Genomic DNA, 14,851 nt, shown 5'->3' on the forward strand with positions numbered 1-14,851 from the left:
TACTCCAGTTAACCACCTCAAAGAACATGGAAAAGTACAGCACAGGGACAGGTCCTTAAACCCCCCCAAGCCCGTACTGATCATGAAGCCCTAACTAAACTTACAAAAAAAAAACCTTCTGCCCTTACTCAGTCCATATCCCTCTATTCCCTCCCTATTCCTGTACCCATCCACCTAATGTGCCGACATTCCAGGGACCCAGCACACTCTGTCTGAAAAACTTCACCTGCACATCTCCCTTCAACTTTCACCCTCTCACCTTGCAATTGACGCTTCCACGCTAGGAAAAAGCCTCTGACTATTCCCCCTGTCTACATCACGCATAATTTTGTAGACCTCTGTCAGGTCTCCCCTCAGCCTCCATCTTTTCACTGAAAACAATCCTATGTTTGTTTGTTTGTTTATTTATCATTGTCACAAATAGGCTTACATTAACACAGCAATGAAGTTACTGTGAAAATCCCTGAGTCGCCACACTCGGCGCCTGTTCAGGTACACTGAGGGAGAATTTAGCATGGCCAATGCACCGAACCAGCACATCGTTCGGACTGAGAGGAAACCAGAGCAAGTCCACGCAGACACTGAGAGAATGTGCAAACTCCGCACAGACAGTGACCCAAGTTGGGAATCGAACTAAGGTCCCTGGCAGTGTGAGGCAGCAGTGCCACCGTGCTGCCCAAAGATTTTATTCAATCTCTTCTCATAGCCAACGCTTTTGAGAACTGGGCAATGTCCTGGTGAACCTTCTTTGTATTCTCTCTCCAAAGCTCCCACATCCTTCTGGTAGTGTGGTGACCAGAACTGCGCGCACTGCTCCAAATGTGGCCTAACAAAGGTTTTATATACCTGCAACCTGATTTCCCAACTCCTGAACTCAATGCCCCGGCCAATGAAGGCAAGATGACGTATGCCTTCTTAATCACCTTGGCTGCCTGGGTTACCACTATCTGGAGTTGAGAGTTCTGGCCACCGCACCTCAGGAAGGACAGATAGGCCTTGGAGGGAACGCACATTCAACAGGGTGATGGGAATAAGGTCAAATTATTCAGCCTGTATTCTTTCAAATCCAGCAGACTGAGGAGCGATTTGATTGAGCCGATAAGAGGGAACAAGGGAACAGAACCTCAAAATTAGAACCAGAGTGTTCGGTGGTAAAATTAGGAGACACCACGAGGCGCGATTTTCTGGACACGCTCACCCCAAGGTCGGAAATTCCCACCCGGGTCAACAGAGCTTTTTCATGGTCCACCAAATGTTCTATCCCACCTGCTACGATTCCTGGGAAAATTCTGCCCCACCTTACAGAAAGTCTAAGGGAAATTTGGCTGCAGAATTTTCCACCCTCCCACCAAAAGAAAACCCTCAGGCTAAGGGTCAATTGAAAATTTCCAAACTGCGAATGGTAGATCTTTGTTTGGGTAAAGGGTGTTGTGGATAAGGAAACCAAGGCCAGTAGAAGATCGATCAGCCATGTTAGAATGGAGGAAGGGAATGCCCCCCTCCCATTCCAATCCGAAGTAGAACCTGCCTGAAAAATAAATAACCTCCGTGTGTATAACATCCTTCAGGAAATCCTAAAGCTCTTTATATCGGATGAGGGACTTCAAATGAAGTGCAGCCACTTGTGTTAGTATGGAATGGGGCAGCCAGTTTGCTCTCAGGAAGCTCTCTGTCTTTCATTCTTGCGTGCCCGCCTGTGCCCGCCCGCTTGCTCTCGCTCTATCACCCTGTCTGCGGGGCCAGTATGTTACTGAAGGTTTGAAGTTAAAAAGAAAGTTCCTGAGTCTGGGACTCAGCTGACTGAGGCCATTCAGCCTCAGGACAAAAGCAGTGTCATTCTTGGGCTGGGATTCTCCGACCTCATCCGTGCGTGGGATCCTCCGTTCTTGCTGGCAGCAGCCTTGGCGCGGAGGGGGGGGGGGGGTGTTGGTAGGACATTGGAGAATTCCGGCGTTCATGTTCAATCTTGTGAACGGAAACCTGTTGCCCTTTCCCAGTGCTTTGGTACGCACTGTGAATCAGCTGTGGCCAGAGAGAGTCATAGAATCCCTATAGTGCAGAAGAGGCCATTCAGCCCATCGTCTATGCACCAGCTCCCTGATAGAGCATCTTACCCAGGCCATTTTCCCCACCCTATCCCTGCACATTTACCATGATTAATCCCATCTAACCTGCACATCTTTGGACACTAAGGGGCAACTTTAGCATAGCCAATCCACCTAACCTGCACATCTTTGGAGTGTGGGAGGAAACCGGAGCATTTGGAAGAAACCCACGCAGACATGGGGAGAATGTGCAAACTCCACACAGTCAGTCATCGAAGGCAGGAGTTGAAACCAGGTCCCTGGCACTGAGAGGCAGCAATGCCAACCATTGTGCCACCTACAAATAAGTTGATCAGAGGGTTTTGTTGATGGTGGACACACAAAGGGGTCTGGTTGCCCTGGCATTGTTGGGGTGAGTTTGGGGTTTAGAAAAGAAAATGCCTGCCCAGGTAGGTTGGCATGTGGCCCTGGTTTAGACACACACTGCCAGTGACACCTGCTGGAACCTTCCGGGCTGCTGCAGAGACCATCAACAACAGGTGTCAATGTGTGACTGGGCTGCGAGGCAGACGCTGTGTTTGTAATGACTTCACTTTCCCCATGGAATTCAGAGAACAACAGGAGGAATAGTTTCTCACAGCTGGCAGCCTGTCGTTGATGGCACCCCCCCACCCCCCGGGACTAAAGAATTAAACGAGAAGGAGCAGTCGCATCCAGTCGGATTCTATATCCCTGGAATACTGAGGATTGAGGGGGAATCTCACTGAGTGTTCAGAATGAATAAAACATTTGATAGGGTAGATAATTCCTGCATGTAGCCAAGCGGTTAAGGTGATGGACTAGAAATCCATTGGGGTTTCTCTCCATGGCTTTGAGTCCCGCTGCCTACCTAATTCATAGAAACACTGAAGATAGGAGGAGCCTACTGTACCGCTCATTACGATCATAACTGATTGTCCAACTCACTAGTCTAATCCTGCTTTCTCCCCATAACCTTTGATCCCATTCGCCCCATGTGCTATATCCAGCTGCCATTTGAATACATTCAATATTTTGGAATCAACTACTTCCTGTGGTAATGAATACCACAGGCTCACCACATCACTGCCCTAAATGGTCTACCCTGAGTCATAAAGAGGCCCTTCGGCCCATCGAGTCTGCACCGAACACAATCCCACCCAGGCCCTACCCACATATCCCTACATATTATACCCACTAATCCCTCTAACCTACACATCCCTGGAGAATTTCTTAGCATAGCCAATCAACCTAACCCGCACATCTTTGGACTGTGGGAGGAAATTGGAGGAAACCCACGCAGACATGAGGAGAATGTGCAAACTCCACGCAGACGGTGACCCGAGCTGGGAGTTGAACCCAGGACCCTGGAGCTGTGAAGTGGCAGTGCTAACCACTGTGCTACCATGCCGCCTGGATCTGGGCATCCTCACCATTGGAAACATCCTTCCTGCATCTACTGTTGGAGTTTTATAAATCTCTATAAGATCCCACCACCCCCCCCAATTGTCTGAACATTCTGAACAATCTTGGTTTCATGATTTGGCCAATTTCCTTGGGTACAAACCCTGTAGTGACACGGTGGAAAGTCTGACAACACCAGGTTTTAGTCCAACCTATTTATTTGATAATATACTCACAAGCTTTCGAGGGACACCCTCTTCGTCAGGCGAATGGAGAGTTCTGGCCTCAGACAGAGCATATAAAGCACAGACAGTTTAGAGATTACTGATTAGAATGCGAATCTTTACACCTAACCTGCTGTTCAAGACCTGAAGTGGCTGATAATGTAAAGATTCGCATTCTAATCAGTAATCTCTAAACTGTCTGTGCTTTATATGCTCTGTCTGAGGCCAGAACTCTCCATTCGCCTGACGAAGAGGGTGTCCCTCGAAAGCTTGTGAGTATATTATCAAATAAATAGGTTGGACTAAAACCTGGTGTTGTCAGACTTTTTACTGTGTTTACGCCAGTCCAACGCCGGCATACCCACATCGTGACACGGTGGCACAGTGGTTAGCGTTGTCATTGCCAAGGACCCGGGTTTGATTCCCAGCTTGGTTCAGTGTCTGTGCGGAGTCTGCACATTCTCCCTGGCTGGAATTTTACCAGCATTTTCCATTGGCTTCGGGCAGGATTTTACAAGCCTTGGTGGGGAGTGAGACGGGACAAGTCTGGCACCTGTGTCTGCGTGGGTTTCCTCTGGGTGCTCCGGTTTCCTCCCACAGACTGAAAGACGTGCTGGTTGGGTGCTATGGCTATGCTAAATTCTCCCTGAGTGTATCTGAACAGGCGCCAGAGTGTGGTGACTAGGGGATTTTCACAGCAACTTCATTGCAGTGTTAATGTAAGCCTACTTGTGCGTAATAAACTTCAAACCTGCGCAAAATGATACCCCGCACGTTTCACAAACAGGTGAAGTTATTACCGAGGGTGAGGGAGTCTGAACACAGGGGTTGTGGGGTCGGAGGTGGATGTCATTCAGGGGGAGGGCCAGGAAACACTTATTCACGTCCAGAGCAATGGAAATCTGGGAGTCTCTGCCTCAGAAAGCTGCTGAGGTCAAGGGTCAAAGGACTGCGGGTTTGAGCTAGGAGTTTTTGTGTGGTGAGGATTACAGAACCTATTGGGCAATGTGGAGTTGAGGTAGTTTTTACATTTACTTATCAGTGTCAAAAGTTGGTTTACATTAACACTGCAATGAAGTTACTGTGAAAATCCCCTAGTCGCCACACCCCGGCGCCTGTTCGAGTACACTGAGGGAGAATTTAACATGGCCAACGCACCTAAGCAGCATGTCTTTCAGACTGTGGGAGGAAACTGGAACACCTGGAGGAAACCCACGCAGACACGGGGAGAATGTGCAGCCTCCACACAGATAGTGACCTAAGCTGGGTACGAACCTGGGTCCCTGGCACTGTGAGGCAGCAGTGCTAGCCACTGTGCCGCCCCAGTAGATCAGCTACTGTTCAGTCATAATTTAATTAAATGGCGGAAAGGGGCTGAAGGACCACCCGCTTGCCTCAGGCCTCTGGTGAAAGCTGATTTCATCATCAGGTCCCAACTTGGCACATTTATAGAAGGACCCCAAAGCTGGCCTGAGGATGTCCCGTGATAAATGCTCACGAGAGTAGGTTGAGATTGGGATATGGCAGGAAGGCAGTGGGATCAGAGGGTGGAATTTTAACTATTACTAACCCCACTGTGCCCTCTTTCCCCATCCCCTGCCAGCCCAGAGTTCAGACTGGAGCCTAACAGCAACTTCATTGCCGTGTTAATGTAAGCCTACTTGTGAGTAATAAACACAACAGTGGCTGTACTTCAGAAACAATAAATTGGGAGGAGCACGGACTGATGTGATGAGATGTGACATTAACACCCCCTTTCGCCATGACCAGGGAGTCTAAGGCAACGTGTTTGCAGCCTTCGTCAGCCAGAAGTGCTGGGTGGCTGATCCATCTGGGCCTTCTCCTGAGGCCCTCAGCATCACAGATGCTGGTTTCTGGCCAATTTGACTCACTCCCCATAACGTCAAGAAACGGCTGAAGGCACTGGGTAATGCCAAGGCTGACAACATCCTGGCTGTTGTGTTGCAGAACGAGCCGTGCCCTTAGCCAGGCTGCTCAGCTCCAACACTGCCTCCTACACAACAACATGGAAAATTGGACAGATTTCTGTTGTTGTCTAAACATGTGCAGGTTAGATACCATACTAAATTGCCCCTTAGTGTCCCGGGATGTGTAGGTTAGAGGGATTATCAGGGTAAATAGTTGGGATTATTTGGATAGGGCCTGGGTGGGATTGTTGTCAGGGCAGATTCGATGGGCTGAATGCACTGTAAGGTTTCTATGACTGTCTATGATGACCTAGTGATATAATCGCTGGGCTATTAATCCAAAAAATTAGCAAATAGAATCGTAGAACCCTTATTACAGAAAGAGGCCATTTGCCTCATCGAGCCTGCGCTGACCACAATCCCACCCAGGCCCTAACCCCATAATCCCACTTACCTACCCTACAAATCCTCCTGACAATGTAGCGTAGCCAGTAAAACTTTGGAGTGTTCTGGGCACTCGGGGTTCGAATCCCACCAAGGTGAAATTTGAATCCAATTTAAAAACATCTGGAACTAAGAATCCACAAATGACCATGAAACCATTGCAATTGTCGGAAAAACCCTTCTGGTTCCCTAATGTACTTTAGGGAAGGAAATCTGTAGTCCTCACCTGGTCTGGCCTACATGTGACTCCAGAACCACAGCAATGTGGTGGACTCTCACCAGTCCTCAGGTAACTAGAGATGGGCAATAAATGCTGACCCAGCTAGCGACGCCCATGTCCCATGAATGAATGTGAAACTATAACCTGCTCACTGATGCTCAGTTTGGGTTCAACCTGGTCCACTCAGCTCCTGACCTCGTTACAGCTTTGGTTCAAATGTGGACAAAAGAGCTGAACACAAGAGTTGAGAGTGACAGCCCTTGACAAAGGCAGCATTTGACCAATGGGGCATCAAGGAGCCCCCGCAAAACTAGAATCGCTGGGGGTGGAGGGGAGGATGGGGCGGTGGTGGTGGAGGTGGTGGTGCGGGGTGTTGAAATGAGGACTCTCCTCTGGTTGGAGTCATACACAGCACAAAGGAAGATGTGATTGCTGAATGTCAATCATCCCAACCACAGCCCATCGATGCAGGCATTCCTCAGTGTAGCCTCCAACCAAATGGTTCACCACTCAACTTCCCTCCATCGTAAGGTCAGAAATGGGGATGTGTCCCACCCACCGCCTTAAACATTCACTCCCTCGATGTGTAAGATAATTTGCAGCAACAGGTCAAAGCTCCCCCAACCACACCTTCCAAACGCATGACCTCTCCCGCCTCGGAAGGCCAAGGGTGGCGGAGGCACCGAGAAGGAAGAGAGCTAATGTTTCAAGTCCGGATGATCCTTCCTCACAGCTCTGATGAAGGGACATCTCTCCACAGATGCTGTCGGGCCTGCCGAGATTTTCCAGCATTTTCTGTTTCCGATTCCGGCATTGGCAGTATTTTGCCTTTCTCTTAGTGAAAGTTGGGATAAGTGTCACGTGGGGGCTGCCAGATATTTGGTGCCTGATTCGTGCTGTTGCTTAAGTCGAAATGACTCGTTCTGTTCTTAGGGAACCTCACTCTCAAATAGATGGACAAAAACCAGTATAACACAGGAACAGGCCATTCGGCCCTCTAAGCCTATGCCAATCATGATGCCTGCCTGAACTAAAATCATGTGTACTTACGGAGTCCCTATTCTTCCATTCCCATCTTATTCATGGATTTGTCTAATTGCCCATTAACTGCTGTTATCATACCTGCTCCCACCATCTCCCTGGCCAGCGCATTCTAAACATTCACCACCATCTGTGTAAAACAAAAACTGGCCTCGCACATCTCCTCTAAACTTTTCCCCATGCACCTCCAACCTATGTCCCGTAGTACTTGCCTTTTTCTCCCCTAGGAAAGAGCATCTGACTATCCATGGCAGTGACCAAGTATTTGAAATGAAGGGTTTATTGTTGGCACTGAAATGCTCTATTGGAACACAGAACAGTACAGGCCCTTCAGCCCATGATGTGGTGCTGAACATGACACCAAATTAACCAATTCCTTGGTCCATATCCTTCTCTTCCTGTGCTTATCAAAAGCCCCTATTGTATCTGCCTCCACTCTGGCAGTGTGTTCCAAACACCTACCACCCTCTGTGTAAAAAAAAACTTGCCCGTCACATCACCTTCGAACTTCCCCCCCCACCTCTCACCTTAAGTCCGTGCCCCCTAGTATTAGATATTTCAGTGCTGGGGGATAAAGATTCTGAATGGGATTTTCCACCCCGAAACTAGAAAATTCCACCCGAGGTCAGCGAACCGTTCCGCGGTTCGTCTCCCTTCCCCGCTACGATTCCCGCGGCAGACAGAATAGGAAAATTTGCCCCTCTGTCAACCCTATCCGTGCCTCTCATAATTTTCTAGACTTCTATCTGAGGTCTCCCCTCAGTCTCTGTCATTCCAGAGAAATCAACCCTAGTTTTGTCCAGCCTCTCCTTATAGCTCATACCCTCTAATCCAGGCTCTAATAAATAAACTTTAAACTTGGAGAAAAAACTGAAACTTATTGGTTAAAAATTAAAGCATTAATCAATAAATAGACCAGGTGGGTGAAATTCTTCACAGCGTGTTTCACAGTGTGATTTATTAAACAGTTCACAATAAGAGGGGGTCACTCTACTCATTGAACCCGTTCTAGCCACGGGACTGTAGTCATTGAATGATATAGAACACAAGGAGGCTGTTTAGCCTGTCATATCTGTGCCACCTCTTTGGGAAGTGTTTTCCAATTAGTCCCCTTTCTCCATTACCCTTCAGGGTGGCACAGTGGTTAGCATTGCTGCCTCACAGCGCCAGGGACCTGGGTTTGATTTCGTTCTTGGGCACTGTCTGTGTGGAGTCTGCTTATTCTCCCTGTGTCTGCGTGGGTTTCCTCCGGGTGCTCCGGTTTCCTCCCACAGCTCAAAGATGGGGGCGGGGAATTAGGTGGATTGGCCGTGCTAAATTGTCCCTTAGTATCAGGAGGACTAGCAGGATAACTACATGGGGTTACAGGGATAGGGTGGGATTGTAGTCAGTGCACACTCAATGGGCTGAATGGCCTCCTCCTACACTGTAACCATTCTATGATTCCTCCAGGTGCTCCGGTTTCCTCCCACAGTCTGAAAGACACGCTGGTTAGGTGCATTGGCCGTGCTAAATTCTCTCTGTGTACCCAAACAGGTGCCAGAGTGTGGCAACCAGGGGATTTTCACGGTAACTTCATTGCAGTGTTAATGTATTTGTGACTCTAATACATAAACATTTTTTAAAATGTGACACTCAATTGGAAACTATACTGCAGTTGTTGTTTATGTCTCATGAAGTGTTATTAACCCTCGTCTCTCTGACTTACTTCCACAGGCTGTCCACCTTACACATGCAAGCTTCCAGGTCGAAGCTTTCGGGTCCACATTTATCCTAGATGTTACACTGAACCAGTAAGTGTTGATTTTTATCTGAAAATGGTCTGGGGTGCGGTGGGGGTAGTTAGTGGTTCCTTCTTCTCACTTACTGAAGACCGGTGAGAATCAACGGGCTATGGATCATGTGAGGTTCTGTTGGGAGAGTTTTTTAATCGCAGGACTTGCCCTTGGCGAGAGTGGAGCGTGGACTGAACTCTGACCTCTGGGACAGAGTTCCAGCACAACCAGCCTCGTCAGGTATAAGCAAGAAAGAGCTTGTATTTATACTGTGCCTTCCACGTTCTTCGGATGTTCCAAAGCATCTCTCCGACATTGAGTTATTAGTGAGGTATAGACCCCATCGTAATGCCGGAGCCAGTTTGCACAAAGCCAGCACCTAGAAACAGCTACATTAATCTCATGGTAGTAGAGTGGTTAGCACTGCTGCCTCACAGCATCAGGGATCTGGGTTTGATTCCGGCCTTGGGTCACTGTGCGGAGTTTGCACATCCTCCCTGACTGTATGGATTTCCTCTGGGTGCTCCGGTTTCCTCTCATAGTCCAAAGATCTGTAGGTTAGGTGGATTGGCCATGGGAAATTGTCCCTTAGTGTCCCAGAATGTGTAGGTTAGGTGGATTGGCCATGATAAGTTGTCCCTTAGTGTCCCAGAATGTGTAGGTTAGGTGGATTGGCCATGGGAAATTGTCCCACAGTGTCCCAAGATGTGTGGGCTAGGTGGATTGGCAATGCTAAACCCCTTAGTGTCCAAAGCTGTGCAGTTTAGGTGGATTCTTCATGCTAAATTACACCTTATTGTCCAAAGATGTTCAGATTAGGTGGATCGGCCATCATAAATTACCCCTGAGTGTCCAAAGATGTTTAGGTTAGGCCATGCTAAATTGCCCCTTAATGTCAGGGGGATTAGCAGGGTAAATATGTGAGGTTACTGGGATAAAGCCTGGGTGGGATTATTGTCAGTGCAGACTCGATGGACTGAATGGCCTCTTCTGCACTGTGGAGACTCTATGGTGTCAGTTCCTCTGGCAGTGGAAAGTGTAGACAGAGTCAGTGGATGGGAGGCTGGAATTGTAAATGAAGGGATTTTGGTGGAGGGACCTCTGCCCCGAACATTACAGTAGCGAGAGGCAAGATATAGAGTTGGGGCAATAACATGTGATTGAGATAGAAGATAAGGCATGATTTGTTGAGTGCCGGAGCAGGCCTAAGGAGCCTTAACGGCCTACTCCCGTTCCCATAGTAGAGTTAGGGATGGCGGCCATTTTCTTTCTGGGGTATGGTGTGTTTTTTTTAAAAAGCCTTCTAGAAAATATATGTTCTTTCTTGGTGACCCCAGCTCTGTTTTGTTGTTGGAATGAGTTTTAATTACTTCAGTTTGAGCAACATTAAATATTGAAGAGCTTCAGAATTCCCTGTTGATAGACTCGCTGTGCTTAATGTGCATCAATGATGGTCAGTTGATTGTTGACTTTTAATTTTCATATTTAAAGAGGGAATTTATGATAAAGAGCCTCCACGCTTCCTTTGGAAAAGAATCTGCCCACCTCTGTTTACACGGATTTTTATGTTTGGTGGGAGATTTAAGAGTAAATCTGTGTGGGTGAATTGGAGCTAATTTTAGCCGTGACCTCTTGCAGAAAACAAGACAGCCACTTTGCCCTGATTTTAACCCCTCAGTGTAAATTTTACACTCACTCCATCTTCTACTGCTTCATCCAGCTGAAAAGAGTGGGCCACCAGGCCCCTGCCGTGCCATTCAATACAAACATTTAACCCACTAACCCACACACCTTTGGACACTAAGGGGCAATTTGTCATGGCCAATCCACCTAACCTGCACGTCTTCGGACAAAATACAAATAATGACTGAACCCCAGGCAGACGCAGTGCCCAACTTGCCTGAGATTCGTCTGCCTTTCTGTGTTGTGGGGTGCATTTGAGAGCTGGAATTGTACCTTGAAATGCAGTACAAGTACCCTCTGTGCAAGAACAGGCCAGAAGACCAACTAAGGCTGAGGAAATAATGAACGTCAGGAGCAGACTGCTTTTAGAAGGTGGTGTTTATTTCCACCTCAGTGTGCCTGCATTGCTAATTGTTACCAAACCTCACTGCCTACAGTGCCGCGATTGACAGAAACTGTTATTTAAACTCCTGGGGGGGCTGTGGGGGGAGAGTCACAAAACGATAGTGCTGACCTCACTTACCTCCCACCTCCTGAATGTGGCATTCCATTCGCTCTCGTTGAGGGCGATGTGAGGGGAGGGGAGGGGAGGGAAGGGAGGCCCCGGCTCCAGCCAAGGAGATTTGTCTGTGATGATTTGCTGACCTCTGGCCTCGTGTCTGGGCAACTTGAGCCATCTGTTTCTGCTTGCCTCTGTCAACATCTGTCCAAATGGTCAGCCTCCAGAGGTGAGGGACATCAGCGGCTGTCAAGTATCCATCACACCTCTGCCATCTTCACCTCTACTTTCTCAGGAGGCTAAGGAAATTCAGCATGTCCGCTACAACTCTCAGCAACTTTTACAGGTGCACCATAGAAAGCATCCTTTCTGGATCTATCACGGCTCCTGCTGTGCCACAAGAAACTATGAAGGGTTGTAAATATAGCCCAGTCCATCACACAAACCAGCCTCCCATCCATTGACTCTGTTTACACTTCCCACTGCTTTGGAAAAGCAGCCAGCGTAATCAAGGACCCCACGTACCCCTGACATTCTCTCTCCCACTTTCTCCCATCGGGAAAAAGATATGAAAGCCTGAGGTCACGTACCAACTAACTCAAGAACAGCTTCTACCCTGCTGCTGTCAGACTTTTGAATGGATTTACCTTGCGTTATTTAGTTGATCTTTCTCTATACCTTAGTTATGACTGTAACACTACATTCTGCACTCCTTTCCTTTTCTATGAATGGTATGCTTTGCCTGTATAGTGCACAAGAAACAATACTTTTCACTGTATACATGTGACAATAATAAATCAAATCAAGGTGCCCCTCTGTCAGAAATATGGACGCTCGGGAGGTCATGACCCTGTAGACAATTTGCTGTACAGAAGATAACATGGCCATCATCCAGCCAGTGCAGACCATTAGATGTAGGAGCAGCGGTAGACCACTCAGCCCATTGGTCCTGTTCCACCATTCAATGCGATTGTGACTGATCTGATGTGATAGTCCCCAACTCCATTTTTCTGTTTTATCCCCATAATCTTTGATTCCCTTACTGAACATCTCAATGACCCAGCCTCTGCAGCCCTCTGCGGTAAAGAATTCTACCAATTCACTACCCTCTGAGAGGAGAAGTTCCTCCTCATCTCTGTGTTAAATGGGTGATTCCTTACTCTGAGATGATGCCCTCTGCTCCCAGACTCTCCCACAAAGGGAAACAACCTCTCAGCATCTACCCTGTCAAATCCCGAAAATCCGATCTGTCTCGATAAGGTTTCCTCCCACAGTCCGCAAGATGTGCTGGTTAGATGCATTGGCCATGCTAAATTCTCCCTCAGTGTACCCGAACAGGCACCAGAGTGTGGCAACCAGGGGATTGTCACAGTAACTTCATTGCAGTGTTAATGTAAGCCTACTTGTGATGCTAATAAATAAACTTTGAAAATAGGGGGAAAAGGCAGAGGAATGGAACTAATGCTTGTCTGGGGAGCCGTGGCAAACAATATGGGCCAAATGGCCTCCTCCTGCTCTGTAACAACTGGATGTGGCACAGGCACAATGGGATGAATGGCTTTCGGAGGGTGGGGAGTTGGTGGGGGGGGTGCTGTTTCACTGAGGTTCACCACGCTCCTGACCAGCACAACCCCCCCGACCAGGACGGTGGGGCCAACCTGGTGACAGGCTCCATCCTGGCCACACTCAGAAGCCAGATGGCTTGCTCACCGCTATCTTAAGTGAAGCACCCACACCTTGGAAATATCTTCATAATGTATTCTTTGTCTCCATCATAAAGGGACAGGGAGGGTAAAGGGTTTGATTTGATGTGTTTGATTTGATTTATTATTGTCACATGTATTGGGATATAGTGAAAAGTATTTCTTCTTGTCTGCTATACAAAGCATATCATTCATAGAGAAGGAAAGCAGAGTGCGCAAAATGTAGTTTTACAACCATAGCTAGGGTGTAGAGAAAGATCAACTTAATGCGAGGTAGGTCCATTCAAAAATCTGATACAGCAGGGAAGAAGCTGTTCTTGAGTTGCTTTATACGTGACCTCAGACTTTTGTATTTGATTTGAGGAATGGGGCAGCACGGTAGCACAGTGGTTAGCACTGCTGCTTCACAGTTCCAGGGACCTAGGTTCGATTCCTGGCTTGGGTCGCTGTCTGTATGGAGTTTGCACATTCTTCCTGTGTCTGCATGGGTTTCTTTGGGTGCTCTGGTTTTCCCCCCACAGTCCAAAGAAGTGCGGGTTAGGTGGATTGGCCATGATAAAAATTGCCCTTAGTGTCCTGAGATGTGTAGGTTAGAGGGATTAATGGGTAAGTATGCAGAGGTTTGGGGGTAGAGCCTGGGTGGGATGGTGGTCGGTGCAGACTTGATGGGCTGAATGGCCTCTTTCTGCACTTCAGGGTTTCTATGAGATTTATTATTGTTACATGAATTAGTATACAGTGAAAAGTATTGATTCTTGCTGGCTATACATAAGCATACTGTTCATTGAGAATGAAATGAGAGACTGCAGAATGTAGTGTTACAGTTATAGCTAGGGTGTAGAGAAAGATCAACTTAATACGAGGTAGGTCCATTCAAATATCTGATGGCAGCAAGGAAGAAGCTGTTCTTGAGTTGGTTGGTACGTGACCTCAGACATTTGTACCCTTTTCCTGATGGAAGAGAGAATATCTGGGGTGTGTGGGGTCCTTAATTATGCTGGCTGCTTTTCCGAGGCAGTGGGAAGTGTAGACAGAGTCAATGGATGGGAGGCTGGTTTGCGTGATGGACTGGGCTTCATTCACCACCCTTTGTAGCTTCTTGGGCAGGGCTCTGGGAGGGGAGTTCTTACTGAAAATGTTGCAAAGGAGAGGAAAATATTCCCGAGGGGCTGGGTGAGTGCACTGATGCCATTAAGGGTTGGGACATTGTAATATGCAGACTGCTCAGAGTCATCTCCATTCCCTTGGCTCTCCTCACACAGAACAAACAACCCATCGAGCATTACAGGCACCCACAGAGAGAAGCATAATTGGCTGCACAGGATCAGGGAACCCCTGGGGTGGAGGAATCGGGGTGGGGGGTGGTGGTGGGGAGGGAATCGTGTCATCTTTACGCGGACGACTACATCCAATTAATTTGATGCAATAACTCCGGGCTGGGATTGATTTCATTTTTTCCCCCCACTCCCTGACTCTGGCTATGATTTGGAAGTTGAGTTAGTGGAGTTTGCTGATCTGTGCCCCGGGCTGTCACCTCTGAGGCCTTGCCAACAGAGGGCATGGCTTTGTTAGGAGTTTCTGCTCCTCCCAGGGATGGGAGGTTACCTTTGGCACTAGTGCCCATGATGTGACAGAGCGAGAGTCTCAGTAAACGCACGCCACCAGCAGTCAAGTCACCTTCCAATCAGGTGCGGCCGCCAAAAGAGGAAACGCTGGAAAATCTCAGCGGGTCTGGCAGCATCTGTAAGGAGGGAAAAGAGCCGGTGTTTGCCAGTTGCATCTGCGTCAACTTCAGAAGGTTGCCAACACAGGCTGGGGAGAGGCGAGGGTGGGGAAGGGGGATAGGGTAGAGAAGTCAAGTACTGGG

General features: G+C 48.1%; 1 protein-coding gene across 1 annotated transcript in view; it reads left to right on the top strand.

Moving 5' to 3' along the window:
* LOC145349660 (disintegrin and metalloproteinase domain-containing protein 23-like) overlaps nt 1-14,851 on the top strand; it is a 121,317-nt gene that overhangs the window by 13,359 nt on the left and 93,107 nt on the right. The window contains exon 3 of the mRNA XM_080198184.1: nt 9,041-9,117. Within this exon, the coding sequence (XP_080054310.1) occupies nt 9,041-9,117 (77 nt within the window). The remainder of the gene's footprint in view (nt 1-9,040; nt 9,118-14,851) is intronic.

This window comes from Carcharhinus amblyrhynchos, chromosome 11, assembly GCF_965287045.1.
Source record: "Carcharhinus amblyrhynchos chromosome 11, sCarAmb.v2.hapA, whole genome shotgun sequence".
Taxonomy (NCBI): Eukaryota; Metazoa; Chordata; class Chondrichthyes; order Carcharhiniformes; family Carcharhinidae; genus Carcharhinus; species Carcharhinus amblyrhynchos.